This window comes from Anomaloglossus baeobatrachus, chromosome 9, assembly GCF_048569485.1.
Source record: "Anomaloglossus baeobatrachus isolate aAnoBae1 chromosome 9, aAnoBae1.hap1, whole genome shotgun sequence".
In the NCBI taxonomy this organism is placed as follows: Eukaryota; Metazoa; Chordata; class Amphibia; order Anura; family Aromobatidae; genus Anomaloglossus; species Anomaloglossus baeobatrachus.
In genome coordinates, this window is record NC_134361.1 from 223,383,492 (window position 1) to 223,403,868 (window position 20,377).

The 20,377-nt window shown below is 51.6% G+C and overlaps 1 protein-coding gene across 5 annotated transcripts in view; it reads left to right on the top strand.

The window, feature by feature from the left end:
• EHMT1 (euchromatic histone lysine methyltransferase 1) overlaps positions 1-20,377 on the top strand; it is a 166,973-nt gene that overhangs the window by 137,138 nt on the left and 9,458 nt on the right. For all 5 annotated transcript variants that reach the window (XM_075324626.1, XM_075324625.1, XM_075324627.1 and 2 more), the window contains exons 17-25: positions 1,759-1,860; positions 3,064-3,168; positions 9,880-10,034; positions 10,224-10,379; positions 10,459-10,603; positions 10,701-10,778; positions 11,310-11,425; positions 13,124-13,210; positions 13,778-13,856. In XM_075324626.1, coding sequence (XP_075180741.1) covers positions 1,759-1,860; positions 3,064-3,168; positions 9,880-10,034; positions 10,224-10,379; positions 10,459-10,603; positions 10,701-10,778; positions 11,310-11,425; positions 13,124-13,210; positions 13,778-13,856 — 1,023 coding nt within the window. The remainder of the gene's footprint in view (positions 1-1,758; positions 1,861-3,063; positions 3,169-9,879; positions 10,035-10,223; positions 10,380-10,458; positions 10,604-10,700; positions 10,779-11,309; positions 11,426-13,123; positions 13,211-13,777; positions 13,857-20,377) is intronic.

Genomic DNA, 20,377 nt, shown 5'->3' on the forward strand with positions numbered 1-20,377 from the left:
AGGTAGAAGAGTCCTGCAGGCGGCAGTGATTTCCCCGTAGGGGAGGGCTGTCTTGCAGCTCTAACATGAGGTATTTCTTTACCCACCCAGGGACAGCTTTTGGACGTCCCAATCGTCTGGGTCTCCCAATAGAGCGCTGAAGAAGAAGGGAATTTTGTTACTTACCGTAAATTCCTTTTCTTCTAGCTCTTATTGGGAGACCCAGCACCCGCCCTGTTGTCCTTCGGGATTTTTTTTGTTGTTTGCGGGTACACATGTTGTTCATGTTGAACGGTTTTTCAGTTCTCCGATGTTACTCGGAGTTAATTTGTTTAAACCAGTTATTGGCTTTCCTCCTTCTTGCTTTGGCACTAAAACTGGAGAACCCGTGACACCACGGGGGGGTATAGCCAGAAGGGGAGGGGCCTTGCACTTTTTAGTGTAGTGCTTTGTGTGGCCTCCGGAGGGCAGTAGCTATACCCCAATCGTCTGGGTCTCCCAATAAGAGCTAGAAGAAAAGGAATTTACGGTAAGTAACAAAATTCCCTTCTTTAGCTCCCTCTGGTGGCAGCAGGCAGTCGCACCTTATCTTTAGCTCCCTCTGGTGGTGGCAGGCAGTCGCACCTTATTTTTAGCTCCCTCTGGTGGCAGCAGGCAGTCACACCTTATCTTTATCTCCCTCTGGTGGTGGCAGGCAGGCGCACCTTATCTTTAGCTCCCTCTGGTGGCAGTAGGCAGTCGCACCTTATCTTTAGCTCCCTCTGGTGGCAGCAGGCAGTCGCACCTTATCTTTAGCTCCCTCTGGTGGCAGCAGGCAGTCGCACCTTATCTTTAGCTCCCTCTGGTGGTGGCAGGCAGTTGCACCTTCTCTTTAGCTCCCTCTGGTGGCAGCAGGCAGTCGCACCTTATCTTTAGCTCCCTCTGGTGGCGGCAGGCAGTCGCACCTTATCTTTAGCTCCCTCTGGTGGCAGCAGGCAGTCGCACCTTATCTTTAGCTCCCTCTGGTGGTGGCAGGCAGTCGCACCTTATTTTTAGCTCCCTCTGGTGGCAGCAGGCAGTCGCATTTTATCTTTAGCTCCCTCTGGTGGCGGCAGGCAGTCGCACCTTATCTTTAACTCCCTCTGGTGGTGGCAGGCAGTCGCACCTTATCTTTAGCTCCCTCTGGTGGTGGCAGGCAGTCGCACCTTATCTTTAGCTCCCTGTGGTGGCAGCAGGCAGTCGCACCTTATCTTTAGCTCCCTCTGGTGGCGGCAGGCAGTCGCACCTTATCTTTAGCTCCCTCTGGTGGCGGCAGGCAGTCGCACCTTATCTTTAGCTCCCTCTGGTGGCAGCAGGCAGTCGCACCTTATCTTTAGCTCCCTCTGGTGGCGGCAGGCAGTCGCACCTTATTTTTAGCTCCCTCTGGTGGCGGCAGGCAGTCGCACCTTATCTTTAGCTCCCTCTGGTGGCAGCAGGCAGTCGCACCTTATCTTTAGCTCCCTCTGGTGGTGGCAGGCAGTCGCACCTTATCTTTAGCTCCCTCTGGTGGCAGCAGGCAGTCGCACCTTATCTTTAGCTCCCTCTGGTGGCGGCAGGCAGTCGCACCTTATTTTTAGCTCCCTCTGGTGGCGGCAGGCAGTCGCACCTTATCTTTAGCTCCCTCTGGTGGCGGCAGGCAGTCGCACCTTATCTTTAGCTCCCTCTGGTGGCGGCAGGCAGTCGCACCTTATCTTTAGCTCCCTCTGGTGGCGGCGTGTTGTCATTGATATTGATGGCCTTTCCTTATGTGCCCGTTCCTAGGACTCTGAAGGTTCCTCCTGTTTGCATTTGGCTGCGAAGAAAGGTCATTTCGACGTGGTGAAGCATCTACTCACCAACGAGCACATGGACATCAACTGCCAGGTAACTCCTCCGGGCAGCCGCCACTGGAGCGCTGCCACTCGGGCTGCCCGCATGCGCTGGTTGATCACGTCGCCGCTCGTGTGTTTGTTGTTTTTTTAGCTACACTTTTTACCTTCTTTGTCTTCTTGTAATTATCTCACAATCAGTCGTAGGGCAGAATTATATCCTCTGTGCTCCAAGAGATCGCCTGCGGAGACAGTGAAAATCACACCCCCGCTGCGACAATTGCTCCTCCGGACACTTTTCTTCTGATTTGCATATTCGCAATGTATAATTATGCCCCATCCCCCCACTTATCACTCGTCTGTCGCTGTATACCGGCATATTGTTGGATGGGGAGAAGTTGGGTTGTAGGACGGGGTCAGTACCTGGGGATAAAGTCGGACGTACGCCTGTGATTGTTTTTGGAACCTACCCCAGGTAGAGCAGGATGGGGCAGTTGTAGTTCAATATGCCCAATCCTTTTTGCTGTCAGTTGTGCCTGTCACTGTGTTTCTTCGCATTCGTGTAGTAGCTGGGGATCAAGTTGGACGTACGCATGTGATTGTTTTTTGAACCTACCCCAGGTAGAGAAGGATGGGGCAGTTGGATTTCAATATGCCCAATCCTTCTAGCTGTCAGATAAGCCACCACTAGTTGTGCCTGTCACTGCATTCAGTGGTATCAGCATATTGTTAGATGGGGAGAAGTTGGGACGTAGGGTGGGTCAGTACGTGGGGATAAAGTCGGACGTACCGCATGTGATTGTTTTTTTTAACCTACCCCAGGTAGAGCAGGATGGGGCAGTTGGATTTCAATATGCCCAATCCTTTTTGCTGTCAGGTAAGCTGCCACCTGTTGTGCCGAGCACTGTTCCTTCCCGTTCATGTATGGGAAGGTCGGTATCTACAGCATATGGTCAGCCTCAACTTTACTCTCAAAGGATTGGGCATGTTAAATCCAACATGTCTGATCCCCCTTTTTCCTACTAATTAGATGGTAGGCGGGTCCCATCGAATTCCTATGGCTCAACTGATGTGCCATCCATGTCTGATTGGAGGTGGTCCTAGGACCCCCACTGAGGCACTCATTATAGGGATCTTTGGGGGGTCCCAGGACCCCTTTTGATGAGATATTGACATTGATGGCATATCTTTTTTTGGAGGAGACCCTGTAGAGCAGACCCGTGGGTTCCCAGTGCCTCAATCTGTACTTCTCCCCTAGGATGATGGAGGCTGGACCCCAATGATTTGGGCCACAGAGTACAAGCACGTGGAGCTAGTTAAACTGTTACATTCCAGTGACGCCGACATCAACATCCGGGATAATGTGAGTCATGTGCGGTTTTATTGATTTGATGAGAGTGCGCTATCATTTTTCATCTCTGCAGACGCCGTTTCCAATCAGTGCCGCCCAGTTTAGGGAATTGGGAATGGCCAGTAAAGGCGGCCGGCAGCCATCGTGCCCGCCCCGTGTCGCCCTGTGCCCTGCCCTGACTCGCCCGCCTCACATCTCACAAAGCTTGATTAATCCAATCTGATTTCCTTTAATTCCTTCCTTAATTATTACTGTGAATTTTCATCGCTGACCTCCACCTATAGATTACATATAGGATCAGTCTGCGCAGCAATGTGAGGAACCACCCACTCAGCTTGTATTACACATCACAGCTGCATTAAGAGTTCTTTGAGCTTCAGAGCTGAAATCTTCCAGTATTCTTTGTTCAATATCTTCTCAGAACTTCCTCTAAGTATTTATTCATCATTACGCCATTATATAAGAGAAAAATAACTGCCCCTCTGCTTTATAGAAGCTCATTTTCTTATACCAAGCTGACAGAATAGTGAGTGCAGCTCTGGAGTATAATACAGGATGTAACTCCGGATCAGTAATGTATGTACACAGTAACTACACTGGCAGAATAGTGAGTACAGCTCTGGGGTATAATACAGGAGTTAACTCAGGATCAGTAATGTAATGTATGTACACAGTGACTGCACCAGCAGAATAGTGAGTGCAGCTCTGGAGTATAATACAGGAGGTAACTCAGGATCAGTAATGTAATGTATGTACACAGTGACTGCACCAGCAGAATAGTGAATGCAGCTCTGGAGTATAATACAGGGGGTAACTCAGGATCAGTAATGTAATGTATGTACACAGTGACTGCACCAGCAGAATAGTGAGTGCAGCTCTGGAGTATAATACAGGAGTTAACTCAGGATCAGTAATGTATGTACACAGTGACTGCACCAGCAGAATAGTGAGTGCAGCTCTGGAGTATAATACAGGAGGTAACTCAGGATCAGTAATGTAATGTATGTACACAGTGACTGCACCAGCAGAATAGTGAGTGCAGCTCTGGGGTATAATACAGGAGGTAACTCAGGATCAGTAATGTATGTACACAGTGACTGCACCAGCAGAATAGTGAGTGCAGCTCTGGGGTATAATACAGGAGGTAACTCAGGATCAGTAATGTATGTACACAGTGACTGCACCAGCAGAATAGTGAGTGCAGCTCAGGAGTATAATACAGGAGGTAACTCAGGATCAGTAATGTATGTACACAGTGACTGCACCAGCAGAATAGTGAGTGCAGCTCTGGGGTATAATACAGGAGGTAACTCAGGATCAGTAATGTATGTACACAGTGACTGCACCAGCAGAATAGTGAGTGCAGCTCTGGAGTATAATACAGGAGGTAACTCAGGATCAGTAATGTATGTACACAGTGACTGCACCAGCAGAATAGTGAGTGCAGCTCTGGAGTATAATACAAGAGGTAACTCAGGATCAGTATTGTATGTACACAGTCACTGCACCAGCAGAATAGTGAGTGCAGCTCTGCAGTATAATACAGGAGGTAACTCAGGATCAGTAATGTATGTACACAGTGACTGCAATAGCAGAATAGTGAGTGCAGCTCTGGGGTATAATACAGGAGGTAACTGAGGATCAGTAATGTAACGTACAATGAGGAAAATAAGTATTTGATCCGCTGCCGATTTTGCAGGTTTTCCCTCCTACAAAGAATGGAGAGGTCAGTAATTTTTATCGTAAGTAACTTCACCTGTGACACAGAATCCAAAAAAACCCACCAAAAAACAGAAAATCCCATTGTATGATTACTTGATTAATTTACATTTTATTGCATGAAATAAGTATTTTTATCACCAACCAGCAGGAATTCTGCTCTCACAGTCGTGTTACTTTTCTCCCGCTCTACACTTATTACCTGTATTAATTGCCCCTGTGTGACCTCGTTACCTGTATATAAGACACCTGTCCACACACTCGATCAATCACACTCCAACCTCTCCACCATGGCCAAGACCAAAGAGCTGTCTATGGACAACAGGGACAAAATTGTAGATCTGCACAAGGCTGGGATGGGCTACAGGACAATAGGCAAGCAGCTTGGTGAGAAGGCAACAACTGTTGGGGCAATTATTAGAAAATAGTAAAAACAGAAGATGACTGTGAGTCTTACTCGGTCTGGGGCTTCATGCAAGATCTCGCCTCATGTCATGGCATAAGGAAGATTCTTGGAAAGGTCAGGAATCGGCCCAGAACTACACGGGAGGACCTGGTCAATGAACTGAAGAGAGCTGGGACCACAGTCTCAAAGATTACTGTTAGTAACACACAACGCCGTCATGGCTTAAAATCCAGCAGCACAAGGTCCCCCTGCTCACGCCAGCACATGTCCAGGCCCATTTAATGTTTACAAATGACCATCTGGATGATCCAGAGGTGGCATGGGAGAAGGTCATGGGGCCAGAATAGACCAAAATAGAACTATTTGGTATCAACTCAACGTGTTTGGAGGAAGAAGGATGAGTAGAACCCCAAGAACACCGTCCCAACTGTGAAGCATGGGGATGGAGACATCATACTTTGGGGGGGACAGGACGACTGCACCTAATTGAAGGTAGAATGGTTGGATCATGTATCGCAACATTTTGGCCAACAACCTTCTTCCCTCGGTAAGAGCATTGGAGATGGGTCAGGGCTTGGTCTTCCAGAATGACAATGACCTGAAACACACAGCCAGGGCAACTAAGGAGCATCTCCGTAAGAAGCATCTCAAGGTCCTGGAGTGGCCTAGCCAGTCTCCAGGGCTGATCCCAATAGAAAATCTATGGAGGAGCTGAAACTCCATGTTGCCGAGTGAAGGCCTGAAACCTGAAAGATTTGGAGAAGATCTGTATGGAGGAGTGACCTGAAAGCTCTGGAGAAGATCTGTATGGAGGAGTGACCTGAAAGCTCTGGAGAAGATCTGTATGGAGGAGTGACCTGGAAGCTCTGGAGAAGATCTGTATGGAGGAGTGACCTGAAAGCTCTGGAGAAGATCTGTATGGAGGAGTGACCTGAAAGATCTGGAGAAGATCTGTATGGAGGAGTGACCTGAAAGCTCTGGAGAAGATCTGTATGGAGGAGTGACCTGAAAGCTCTGGAGAAGATCTGTATGGAGGAGTGACCTGGAAGCTCTGGAGAAGATCTGTATGGAGGAGTGACCTGAAAGCTCTGGAGAAGATCTGTATGGAGGAGTGACCTGGAAGCTCTGGAGAAGATCTGTATGGAGGAGTGACCTGAAAGCTCTGGAGAAGATCTGTATGGAGGAGTGACCTGGAAGCTCTGGAGAAGATCTGTATGGAGGAGTGACCTGAAAGCTCTGGAGAAGATCTGTATGGAGGAGTGACCTGGAAGCTCTGGAGAAGATCTGTATGGAGGAGTGACCTGAAAGCTCTGGAGAAGATCTGTATGGAGGAGTGACCTGGAAGCTCTGGAGAAGATCTGTATGGAGGAGTGACCTGAAAGCTCTTGAGAAGATCTGTATGGAGGAGTGACCTGAAAGATCTGGAGAAGATCTGTATGGAGGAGTGACCTGAAAGCTCTGGAGAAGATCTGTATGGAGGAGTGACCTGAAAGATCTGGAGAAGATCTGTATGGAGGAGCGACCTGAAAGATCTCGAGAAGATCTGTATGGAGGAGTGACCTGAAAGATCTGGAGAAGATCTGTTTGGAGGAGTGACCTGAAAGCTCTGGAGAAGATCTGTATGGATGAGCGACCTGAAAGATCTGGAGAAGATCTGTATGGAGGAGTGACCTGAAAGCTCTGGAGAAGATCTGTATGGATGAGCGACCTGAAAGATCTGGAGAAGTTTTGTATGGAGGAGCGACCTGAAAGATCTCGAGAAGATCTGTATGGAGGAGTGACCTGAGAGATCTGGAGAAGATCTGTATGGAGGAGCGACCTGAGAGATCTGGAGAAGATCTGTATGGAGGAGCGACCTGAAAGATCTGGAGAAAATCTGTATGGAGGAGCGACCTGAAAGATCTGGAGAAAATCTGTATGGAGGAGCGACCTGAAAGATCAGGAGAAGATCTGTATGGAGGAGTTTCCTGAAAGATCAGGAGAAGATCTGTATGGAAGAGGGACCTGAAAGATCTGGAGAAGATCTGTATGGAGGAGTTTCCTGAAAGATCAGGAGAAGATCTGTATGGAAGAGTTTCCTGAAAGATCAGGAGAAGATCTGTATGGAGGAGCGACCTGAAAGATCTGGAGAAGATCTGTATGGAGGAGTGACCTGAAAGATCAGGAGAAGATCTGTATGGAGGAGTTTCCTGAAAGATCAGGAGAAGATCTGTATGGAGGAGTTTCCTGAAAGATCAGGAGAAGATCTGTATGGAGGAGTTTCCTGAAAGATCAGGAGAAGATCTGTATGGAGGAGTTTCCTGAAAGATCAGGAGAAGATCTGTATGGAGGAGTTTCCTGAAAGATCAGGAGAAGATCTGTATGGAGGAGTTTCCTGAAAGATCAGGAGAAGATCTGTATGGAGGAGCGACCTGAAAGATCTGGAGAAGATCTGTATGGAGGAGTGACCTGAAAGATCAGGAGAAGATCTGTATGGATGAGTTTCCTGAAAGATCAGGAGAAGATCTGTATGGAGGAGTGACCTGAAAGATCTGTATGGAGGAGTTTCCTGAAAGATCTGGAGAAGATCTGTATGGAGGAGTTTCCTGAAAGATCAGGAGAAGATCTGTATGGAGGAGTTTCCTTAAAGATCAGGAGAAGATCTGTATGGTTTAGTGTCCTGAAAGATCTGGAGAAGATCTGTATGGAGGAGCGACCTGAAAGATCAGGAGATCTGTATGGAGGAGCGACCTGAAAGATCAGGAGAAGATCTGTATGGAGGAGTTTCCTGAAAGATCAGGAGAAGATCTGTATGGTTTAGTGTCCTGAAAGATCTGGAGAAGATCTGTATGGAGGAGCGACCTGAAAGATCAGGAGAAGATCTGTATGGAGGAGCGACCTGAAAGATCAGGAGAAGATCTGTATGGAGGAGTTTCCTGAAAGATCAGGAGAAGATCTGTATGGAGGAGTTTCCTGAAAGATCAGGAGAAGATCTGTATGGAGGAGTGACCTGAAAGATCTGTATGGAGGAGTGACCTGAAAGATCAGGAGAAGATCTGTATGGAGGAGTTTCCTGAAAGATCTGGAGAAGATCTGTATGGAGGAGCGATCTGAAAGATCTGGAGAAGATCTGTATGGAGGAGCGACCTGAAAGATCTGGAGAAGATCTGTATGGAGGAGTGACCTGAAAGATCAGGAGAAGATCTGTATGGAGGAGTTTCCTGAAAGATCAGGAGAAGATCTGTATGGAGGAGTGACCTGAAAGATCTGTATGGAGGAGTGACCTGAAAGATCAGGAGAAGATCTGTATGGAGGAGTTTCCTGAAAGATCTGGAGAAGATCTGTATGGAGGAGTTTCCTGAAAGATCAGGAGAAGATCTGTATGGAGGAGTGACCTGAAAGATCTGGAGAAGATCTGTATGGAGGAGTGACCTGAAAGATCTGGAGAAGATCTGTATGGAGGAGTGACCTGAAAGCTCTGGAGAAGATCTGTATGGAGGAATCGCCGAACTCCCTGCTGTAATGTGTGCAACTTTGGTCTAGGACTGCCGGAAACGTCCGACCTCTGTAACTGCAAACAAAGGTTTCTACCAAATATTAAGTTCTGTTTTTCTATTGTATCAAATACTTATTTCATGTAATAAAACGCAAATTATTTATAACGGGATCTTCTGCATTTTTTTTTTATTCTGTCCCAGTTGAAGTTACCTACGAGGCGCAAATACTTTAAATTTTCCCCACTGTATGTACACAATGACTCCACTAGCAGAATAGTGAGTGCAGCTCTGGAGTATAATACAGGAGGTAACTCAGGATCAGTAATGTATGTACACAGTGACTGCACCAGCAGAATAGTGAGTGCAGCTCTGGAGGATAATACAGGAGGTAACTCAGGATCAGTAATGTAATGTATGTACACAGTGACTGCACCAGCAGAATAGTGAGTGCAGCTCTGGAGTATAATACAGGAGGTAACTCAGGATCAGTAATGTATGTACACAGTGACTGCACCAGCAGAATAGTGAGTGCAGCTCTGGAGGATAATACAGGAGGTAACTCAGGATCAGTAATGTAATGTATGTACACAGTGACTGCACCAGCAGAATAGTGAGTGCAGCTCTGGAGTATAATACAGGAGGTAACTCAGGATCAGTAATATATGTACACAGTGACTGCACCAGCAGAATAGTGAGTGCAGCTCTGGAGTATAATACAGGAGGTAACTGAGGATCAGTAATGTAATGTATGTACACAGTGACTGCACCAGCAGAATAGTGAGTGCAGCTCTGGAGGATAATACAGGGGGTGACTCCGGATCAGTAATGTAATGTATGTACACAGTGACTGCACCAGCAGAATAGTGAGTGCAGCTCTGGAGTATAATACAGGAGGTAACTGAGGATCAGTAATGTAATGTATGTACACAGTGACTGCACCAGCAGAATAGTGAGTGCAGCTCTGGAGGATAATACAGGGGGTGACTCCGGATCAGTATAGGTTTTATGCACTGACTCCCTGCGTTGGTGGCTTTTGCTGTATGTAATGTGTAGGTTGGCGTTGTAGGGTGGCCATCACTATATATCCATGTATACCTCTTCCTCTGTCTCGCCCCGTCCTAGGAGGAGAACATCTGCCTGCACTGGGCGGCCTTTGCAGGAGCCGTTGAGATTGCGGAGATCCTTCTGGCGTCTAAGTGTGACCTGAGAGCTGTGAACATTCACGGAGATTCCCCTCTTCACATCGCGGCTCGGGAAAACCGCTATGAATGCGTCTCGTAAGTCGGAGCTCGTGGCGGTGTGTGTCGGCAGGAATAGTCACTTAGTCCTAGGGTTGGCGGCGGCCGGGTGTCACCGCCAGATGGAGCAGACGTGCCGGCCGTGCCGCCTCTCACCATAGCTGGTTACTTCGCACACGGTCGTCCTCCTCCTCCTTGTAAGACGCTTCCTCTCATTCGTTGCTTCAGGCTCTTCTTGACTCACGGAGCTGAGGTTGCTCTGAAAAACAAAGAAGGAGAAACCCCCCTGGAGTGTTGTAGCCCCAACTCCCAAGTGTGGACGGCTCTGAAGAACAACGGCGACTCCTCCGAGAGGCCCAACCAGGAGGAGGTGGTAATGAACAGGTCAGTGCTGACTCCGGCTCCTCCATCATCAGTCCTCTTTATTGGCTCTGGATCAGCATGACTTTGGCTTTGTTTAAAGGGACATATCGAGGGGTTACGAGAACGTCGCGATCCCCTGCATCAACGGCGAAGACTCCGAACCCTGCCCCATCAATTACAAATATGTCTCCCAGAACTGCGTCACCTCCCCGCTCAACGTGGACCGAAACATCACCCATCTGCAGGTAAGCCCTCCGCAGGCAGCGCCCCCTACAGACCGAACAAGACCTTGTTTGCTGCAGGCAATCATCCAGCAATGACTTTTCTTCTTCTTTTTTGCAGTACTGTGTGTGTATAGACGACTGCTCCTCTAGTAACTGTATGTGCAGCCAGCTCAGCATGCGGTGCTGGTATGACAAGGTGCGTACCGCCACTTTAATCGTATTGTACACAAGCTGGGGGTTATAGTTAGGTTTGTACACAAAATTATGGTGGTCAGGGCATCTTAAAGGGATTTTCCGCATCTTCGTAGTTCTTGTAAAAAGAAGCACATTTGCGATTTGCTGTTTATTAAAATATTCAGTCGTTCCTGAGATATTAAGGCTTGTTGCCTTGGAGACCGACCACCGCTGCCAAACAGTGGAACCTGCTGTGTAGAAACTGGTCGGTCTCCTAGGCAACGGGCTGTAAACAAAACAAAATTCTTAATATCTTAAGAACGGCTGCAAATTATAACAGGAAGCAAATAGTAAGAGTGCTGGGGTCTGAACCGCACACATTCATATATATGGTGACTTAATCTGGCATGGTAGACAGTAAAGAGCGCCGTGGCCCCCGTCACTCGGGGCCCCTGTGACTAATAGATCGGACCATTCCTCTTGAGTAGTGATGACGTGTGCCTGTTACCATTGGGTCAGTGGTCCCTAAAATCCTTCTTCTCTCCTTTTTCAGAGTGGACGTCTATTGCCGGAATTCAACATGGTGGAGCCACCGCTTATTTTTGAATGTAACCACGCCTGCTCCTGCTGGCGAAACTGTCGCAACCGAGTGGTGCAGAACGGCCTGAAGTGAGTCTCCTTAAGTCTTTGGGGCCAATTCCTTAAGGCTACTTTTCACACTTGTGTTGTGCGGCATCTGTTGCAATCCGCCGCCTTGAGAAATTACGGTAACCGTTGTAGGAATCCGTTTATTCATCATAGGCTTTTATTAAGGGCGGATTGTAACGGATGGTCTTGTGTTGCATCCGCCCCGCGGCGCATCAGTCGTTTAGTGACTGACCCGTCGGGCGGGAGGAACGCGCAATGTAACGTAACGTTTTTTGTTGCTGTAAAAAAACGCACTCTGCAGGGTTCTGTCGGGATCAGTTAAGAGGCATGAAGAATGTGTATGGTGCTCGATTCCGTCATCATGCGTCTGGCGACTGATTCCAGTGCAGGATTCCGTCACGTTCTACTGAGCATGCCCAGCAGAACGTTATGAATTGTGTAAAAGCACTCCTCATCTCTCGCGCTCTCTCTCGCGCTCTCTCTCGCGCTCTCTCTCGCGCTCTCTCTCGCGCTCTCTCTCGCGCTCTCTCTCGCGCTCTCTCTCGCGCTCTCTCTCGCGCTCTCTCTCGCGCTCTCTCTCGCGCTCTCTCTCGCGCTCTCTCTCGCGCTCCCGCTCTCTCTCGCGCTCCCGCTCTCTCTCGCGCTCCCGCTCTCTCTCGCGCTCCCGCTCTCTCGCTCTCTCTCGCTCCCGCTCTCTCTCGCTCCCGCTCTCTCTCGCTCCCGCTCTCTCTCGCTCCCGCTCTCTCTCTCGCTCCCGCTCTCTCTCTCGCTCCCGCTCTCTCTCTCGCTCCCGCTCTCTCTCTCGCTCCCGCTCTCTCTCTCGCTCCCGCTCTCTCTCTCGCTCCCGCTCTCTCTCTCGCTCCCGCTCTCTCTCTCGCTCCCGCTCTCTCTCTCGCGCACGCTCTCTCTCTCGCGCACGCTCTCTCTCTCGCGCACGCTCTCTCTCTCGCTCCCGCTCTCTCTCTCGCGCACGCTCTCTCTCTCTCGCGCGCGCGCGCGCGCTCTCTCTCGCGCGCGGCGCGCGCTCTCTCGCGCGCTCTCTCTCTCGCGCGCTCTCTCTCTCGCGCGCTCTCTCTCTCGCGCTCTCTCTCTCGCGCGCTCTCTCTCTCGCGCGCTCTCTCTCTCGCGCGCTCTCTCTCTCGCGCGCTCTCTCTCTCGCGCGCTCTCTCTCTCGCGCGCTCTCTCTCTCGCGCGCTCTCTCTCTCGCGCGCTCTCTCTCTCGCGCGCGCTCTCTCTCTCGCGCGCCGCGCGCGCGCTCTCTCTCTCGCGCGCGCGCGCGCTCTCTCTCGCGCGCGCGCGCGCTCTCTCTCGCGTGCGCTCTCTCGTGCTCTCGCTCGCGCGCTTTCTCGGTCTCTTGCTCGCACACACACTCTCGTGCTCTCACAGGAATCCGTTACCTTTATGTCACATTCGTCACACGACGCACTGTGACGGATGCCGCACAAGGCAAGTGTGACTCCGTCCTTAGACTGACGTTATGTACGGCTCGGTGGGGAGGGATGAATCCATCACAGTTGGATGGGGCTAAATATTTAGCAATTTTTTCCAGCTTTTTACTCTGCGTTTGTGGCCACCGTAGCCGTGGTATGAGTCCCACGGTGCAGATGGAGGCCGTGGGTTCATTTCACCGTAGCTCCTCCGTGTGGCAGCGTTTCCTGTACAGATGAATGAGCCGGTCACTGCATTAACATTGCCTCTCACGTGTTCCTTTTCCAACAGGGTCAGATTACAACTGTACCGGACCAAAACGATGGGCTGGGCGGTGCGGACGCTGCAGGAGATCCCCATGGGGACCTTTGTGTGCGAGTAAGTGATTTCTTAGGTTCTTCTCCGTATAGGATCTGTGAAGGCGGCTGAATATATCGGCCCAGGACGGCTGTGTCCGGAGCATTGTGCTCTGTACTGAGGGTGCCGGTGTAGCAGAGCTGTCCTGGTTATACGTGCTGCTATAACGTCGCTCACCGGCTTTCTCCACACGGTGGAGTTTGCGGAGCGTTCACCCTCCCCATTGCCTGGAGACAGGATTTTCTGCCCTGGTTAAGCACTGAAGGAATTTTCTGCACGATGGAAAACACATTGCGGGACCGGCTGCAAGTCTCTTGTCTGACGGTGCGAAGCGCTGGGGAAATGGTGCGTTACTGCACCAGCGCCCATGGATCGATCCGCCGCAGCTGCCCCTCACCAGGTATTAAGCGGCTTTTATAGTCATCCGTAATGATCATTTCGGTATTGCCGCTTCTATCTGCTGAGGATGACTAGCGGCTTAGTCCGATAACCCAGGAATATTGGTTCTCTACCTAATTTAGCCAGTTGGGTCGACCCTCTATTGTCTTTTTTAGCCGCCTGATTTTTACTGTTTTTCCTTCTTGCCAGATACGTAGGAGAGTTAATTTCGGACACGGAGGCGGATGTACGTGAGGACGACACCTATTTGTTTGATCTGGATAATAAGGCAAGTACCCGATGCACAGATCTCAGTCCCTTGTAAGTGGCGCCCGATGCACAGATCTCAGGTCCTTGTAAGTGGCGCCCGATGCACAGATCTCAGGTCCTTGTAAGTGGCGCCCGATGCACAGATCTCAGGCCCTTGTAAGTGGCGCCCGATGCACAGATCTCAGGTCCTTGTAAGTGGCGCCCGATGCACAGATCTCAGGCCCTTGTAAGCGGCGCCCGATGCACAGATCTCAGGTCCTTGTAAGCGGCGCCCGATGCACAGATCTCAGGTCCTTGTAAGCGGCGCCCGATGCACAGATCTCAGGTCCTTGTAAGCGGCACCTGATGCACAGATCTCAGTCCCTTGTAGGCGGCGCCCGATGCACAGATCTCAGGTCCTTGTAAGTGGCGCCCGATGCACAGATCTCAGGTCCTTGTAAGCGGCGCCCGATGCACAGATCTCAGGTCCTTGTAAGTGGCGCCCGATGCACAGATCTCAGGTCCTTGTAAGCGGCGCCTGATGCACAGATCTCAGGTCCTTGTAAGTGGCGCCCGATGCACAGATCTCAGGTCCTTGTAAGCAGCGCCCGATGCTGAGATCTCAGGTCCTTGTAAGTGGCGCCCATGCACAGATCTCAGTCCCTTGTAAGCGGCGCCCGATGCACAGATCTCAGTCCCTTGTAAGTGGCGCCCGATGCTGAGATCTCAGGTCCTTGTAAGCGGCGCCCGATGCACAGATTTCAGTCCCTTGTAAGTGGTGCCTGATGCTGAGATCTCAGTCCCTTGTAAGCGGTGCCTGATGCTGAGATCTCAGTCCCTTGTAAGCGGTGCCTGATGCTGAGATCTCAGTCCCTTGTAAGCGGTGCCTGATGCTGAGATCTCAGTCCCTTGTAAGCGGCGCCCGATGCACAGATCTCAGTCCCTTGTAAGTGGCGCCCGATGCACAGATCTCAGTTCCTTGTAAGTGGCGCCCGATGCACAGATCTCAGGTCCTTGTAAGCGGCGCCCGATGCACAGATCTCAGTCCCTTGTAAGCGGTGCCTGATGCTGAGATCTCAGTCCCTTGTAAGCGGTGCCTGATGCTGAGATCTCAGTCCCTTGTAAGCGGTGCCTGATGCTGAGATCTCAGTCCCTTGTAAGCGGTGCCTGATGCTGAGATCTCAGTCCCTTGTAAGTGGCGCCCGATAAGCGATCGTTACCAATTGGGTGATGATTGACTGAACCATTTTTAGGAGGGTTTTGGTCATGCACAGAAAAGAAAAAAAAAAAAAGCCTCAAACGTAAACATCTACATTGTGGGGAAGGCCGCGATCTGTCCGAGCATCACGGAGACGGGCGGGTGCCCTGCAAATGTTCTCTGACCGCTCTCCACCAACCACTTTAATTGTGCGCCATTGGCATCGGCCGTCCATTAAAGATCATTATGAAGGTGCCCAGAAGGCACGGCCTGATCCTTTAATGCATCTTTCTGCTCCGGGATCCGACGTGGCTGAAATTAGCAGCGGTAATTAAAGTTGGCTTGTACAGTTGTTCTCTGCTGAGAAGAAAGGAAAGGCGCCCCCCCCCCTCCTCCCCCTCCTCCTCCTCTCCCTCCGCTCATCTCTCTGCTCCCCAGGACATAAGGAAAGCGCGCGGCTCCTCCTCACACAGCCATGGCCTCATTTGTGCGATTTTCGTTATTTCACTCCTGTTGGCACAGTTTTGGCCGCCTCCTCACCCTCCACTCCTCACAAAATCCTCCATGGCTACGTTTCTGCATCAGAGGCACGAAACACTTTATCTACCCAGTAATAGGCCCCTTTAGTATATTTATTATTATTTATTATTATAGCGCCATTTATTCCATGGCGCTTTACAGTGAAACAGGGTATACGTACAACAATCATTAACAGTACAAGACAGACAGGTATAGGAGGAGACAGGACCCTGCCCGCGAGGGCTCACAGTCTACAGGAGGAGACAGGACCCTGCCCGCGAGGGCTCACAGTCTACAGTAGGAGACAGGACCCTGCCCGCGAGGGCTCACAGTCTACAGGAGAGAGGACCCTGCCCGCGAGGGCTCACAGTCTACAGGAGGAGAGAGGACCCTGCCCGCGAGGGCTCACTCTCTACAGGAGGAGAGAGGACCCTGCCTGCGAGGGCTCACAGTCTACAGGAGGAGAGAGGACCCTGCCTGCGAGGGCTCACAGTCTACAGGAGGAGAGAGGACCCTGCGCGCGAGGGCTCACACTCTACAGGAGGAGAGAGGACCCTGCGCGCGAGGGCTCACACTCTACAGGAGGAGAGAAGACCCTGCTCGCGAGGGCTCACAGTCTACAGGAGGAGAGAGGACCCTGCCCGCGAGGGCTCACAGTCTACAGGAGGAGAGAGGACCCTGCCCGCGAGGGCTCACACTCTACAGGAGGAGAGAGGACCCTGCCCGCGAGGGCTCACACTCTACAGGAGGAGAGAAGACCCTGCCCGCGAGGGCTCGCAGTCTACAGGAGGAGAGAGGACCCTGCCCGCGAGGGCTCACAGTCTACAGGAGGAGAGAGGACCCTGCCCGCAAGGGCTCACTCTCTACAGGAGGAGAGAGGACCCTGCCCGTGAGGGCTCACAGTCTACAGGAGGAGAGAGGACCCTGCCCGCGAGGGCTCACAGTCTACAGGGAATGAGTGATGGTACAATAGGTGAGGACAGAGCTGGTTGCGCAGTGGTCTACTGGACTGAGGGCTATTGCAGGTTGTAGGCTTGTCAGAAGAGGTGGGTCTTGAGGTTCCTCTTGAAGCTTTCCACGGTAGGGGAGAGTCTAATATGTTGGGGTAGAGCGTTCCAGAATATGGGGGATGCACGGGAGAAATCTTGTACGCGATTGTGGGAAGAGGAGATAAGAGAGGAGCAGAGAAGGAGATCTTGAGAGGATCTGAGGTTGCGTGTAGGTAGGTACCGGGAGACTAGGTCACAGATGTAGGGGGGAGACAGGTTGTGCATGGCTTTGTAGGTCATGGTTAATGTTTTGAACTGCAGTCGTTGGGCTATGGGAAGCCGGTGAAGGGATTGGCAGAGTGGCGAGGCCGTGGAGTAACGGGGGGAGAGGTGGATTAATCGGGCCGCAGAGTTTAGGATAGATTGGAGGGGTGCAAGAGTGTTGGAAGGGAGGCCACAGAACAGGAGGTTGCAGTAGTCGAGGCGGGAGATGATGAGGGCATGCACTAATGTTTTCTTCGGCGCTCCATTGGGAGACCCAGACGATTGGGTGTATAGCACTGCCTCCGGAGGCCACACAAAGCATTACACTAAAAAGTGTAAGGCCCCTCCCCTTCTGGCTATACACCCCCAGTGGGATCACGGCTGCTCAGTTTTCTGCTTTGTGCGAAGGAGGTCAGACATCCACGCATAGCTCCACTGTTTAGTCAGCAGCAGCTGCTGACTATGTCGGATGGAAGAAAAGAGAGGGCCCATAACAGGGCCCCCAGCATGCTCCCTTCTCACCCCACTTGTGGTTTGTAAGGTTGAGGTACCCATTGCGGGTACGGAGGCGGGAGCCCACATGCTGTTTTCCTTCCCCATCCCCCTGAGGGGCTCTGAGGAAGTGGGATCTTACCGGCCTCCAAGCCCTGAGGCCGGGCTCCGTCCACAGACCCATTGAACCTGCTGGATACGGAGCTGGGTACCGTTCAGGGACAAGGCCCTGCAACATTCAGGTACTCTGTGTCCCCCTATGGACTGGCCGCGCACACTCCAGACTTGCTGGGTGTGCTAGTGCGCCGGGGACAGTAGCGCTGCGCGCTGGGGTTTGAGTCACTGCAGCTTGGCTGAGTGACTTTATGTGTTGGGAACTACCGCGCCGGCCGCTCCGGGAGCGGCGGCGCGGCTGGGACTTGTAGTGCGCCGGGGACTTAGCGCCGACCGTGCTTTTACGACGGCGGCGCTTATAAATCTAGTCCCCGGCTTCTGCGGCCTAGCTCCGCTTCGTTCCCGCCCCCTCCCTGTCAATCAGGGAAGGGGACAGGCGTTGTGCAATCGTCAGCGCCGAGGGCTGGAGCCTTATTTACATGCTCCAGCCCTCTCACTGAGCACAGTAGGACGCAGGTTTCCCGCTCTTGTCTGCACACGCCCAGGGCCCGCCCCTCTCCATAGGACGCCGGCAGCCATTCCTGCATGCAGTCTGGCTGGGGAACGGACACAGGCTCTGGGGGACCCAGACAAGGGATTTCTGGCGACCACACACCCGCGTTAAGCGGGCGGTAAGCAGCACATTCGTGCTGGCCCCACTAGTGCCACAGTGTTATTTGGTGTACTTTTTCCTGTACCAGATATATCTATATATTTTGCACTGTAAGGTCGCTTCTTGGCTGTATACCCCTATTGCTCTGAGGAGACGACAACATGTCATCTGCAAAACGCAAGGGTGCCAAGACACAGGCTGTGAACGCTGCTTGTGCTGCTTGTGGGGCTAATCTACCGGCAGGTTACAATGACCCCCATTGTGTGCAATGTTCGGTCCCTGTGCCACTTCGTCAGCCGGAGCCTATGGTGGTAGTGGCCCAGGCAGAGTCGCCGGTGAACCCTGTCCCGGTGACGGGGACAGAGTTTGCTGTTTTCGCTGACAGGATGTCTGTCACTATGACAAAGATCCTAGAGACCTTGCAGGCCAGACCAGTTACTCAGTCCATGGACACTGCTGCGGCAACGTTCCCCGGTCCCCCTCAGTTGGAGTTAATCAGTGCTTCAAGGGGGTCCCAGGCATCTCAGCCTGACGGCTCTGATTCTGATGACAGTCCCAGGCAGCCTAAGCGTGCTCGCTGGGAGAGACCCCCCACGTCATCACGCGGATCAGGGTCTCAGCGAGAAGAGTCTCTACATGATGAGACAGAGGAGGGTGATCAGGAGTCTAATCCTGAAACCGCTCTCAATCTGGATACTCCTGATGGTGACGCCATGGTAAATGACCTTATAGCAGCCATCAATAGGCTGTTGGATATTTCTCCCCCTGCCCCTTCTGCAGAGGAGGCAGCTGCTCAGCAGGAGAAGTTCCATTTCCGGTATCCTAAGCCTAAACTGAGTACTTTTCTGGACCACGCTGACTTCAGAGAATCAGTCCAGAAACACCATGCTTATCCAGACAAGCGTTTCTCCAAACGTCTTAAGGATACACGTTATCCCTTTCCCCCTGACGTGGTCAAACGCTGGACCCAGTGTCCAAAGGTGGATCCCCCAATCTCCAGGCTTGCGGCTAGATCCATAGTTGCAGTGGAAGATGGGGCTTCACTTAAAGATGCCAATGACAGACAGATGGACCTTTGGTTAAAGTCTGTCTATGAAGCTATTGGCGCGTCGTTTGCTCCAGCATTCGCGGCCGTGTGGGCACTCCAAGCTATTTCAGCTGGCCTGGCACAGGTGGACTCTATCATATGTCCAGCAGTGCCGCGAGTAGCGTCCCTAACCTCGCAAATGTCTGCGTTTGCGACTTACGCTATCAACGCTGTCCTGGACTCTACGAGCCGTACCTCAATGGCGTCTGCCAACTCTGTTGTCTTGCGCAGAGCCTTGTGGTTAAAGGAATGGAAAGCGGATTCTGCTTCCAAAAAATGTTTAAGCAGCTTGCCGCTATCTGTAGATAGACTGTTTGGTGAACAATTGGCTGAAATCATTAAGCAATCCAAGGGTAAGGACTCCTCCTTACCCCAGCCCAGATCAAGCAAACCTCAACAGAGGAAGTGGCAGTCGAGGTTTCGGTCCTTTCGAGGCTCCAGCAAGACCCATTTCTCCTCGTCCAAAGGGACTCAGAAGGAGCAAAGGAGCTCAGATTCCTGGCGGGCTCAGTCACGCCCCAAGAAAGCAACCGGAGGAACCGCTTCCAAGGCGGCTGCCTCATGACTTTCGGCCTCAGCCCTCCGCATCCTCGGTCGGTGGCAGGCTCTCCCGCTTTTGCGACATTTGGCTGCCACAGGTCAAAGACCGGTGGGTAGCAGACATTTTGTCTCACGGGTACAGGATAGAATTCAGTTCTCGTCCTCCGCCTCGGTTCTTCAGAACCTCCCCACATCCCGACCGAGCAGATGCCCTTCTGCAGGCGGTGTGCTCACTAAAAGCAGAAGGAGTGGTGATCCCTGTTCCTCTGCAGGAACAAGGGCAAGGTTTTTACTCCAATCTCTTCGTGGTTCCAAAAAAGGACGGCTCGTTCCGTCCTGTTCTGGACCTAAAGCTGCTCAACAAGCATGTGAACGCCAGGCGGTTCCGGATGGAATCCCTCCGCTCAGTCATTGCCTCAATGTCTCAAGGAGATTTCCTTGCATCAATAGACATCAAAGATGCTTATCTCCACGTGCCGATTGCTACAGAGCACCAACGTTTCCTACGTTTCGTGATAGGAGACGACCATCTCCAGTTCGTAGCTCTGCCATTTGGTCTGGCGACAGCCCCACGGGTTTTCACCAAGGTCATGGCGGCAGTGGTAGCAGTCTTGCATTCTCAGGGTCATTTGGTGATCCCTTACTTAGACGATCTACTTGTCAAAGCACCCTCTCAAGAGGCATGCCAACACAGCCTGAATGTTGC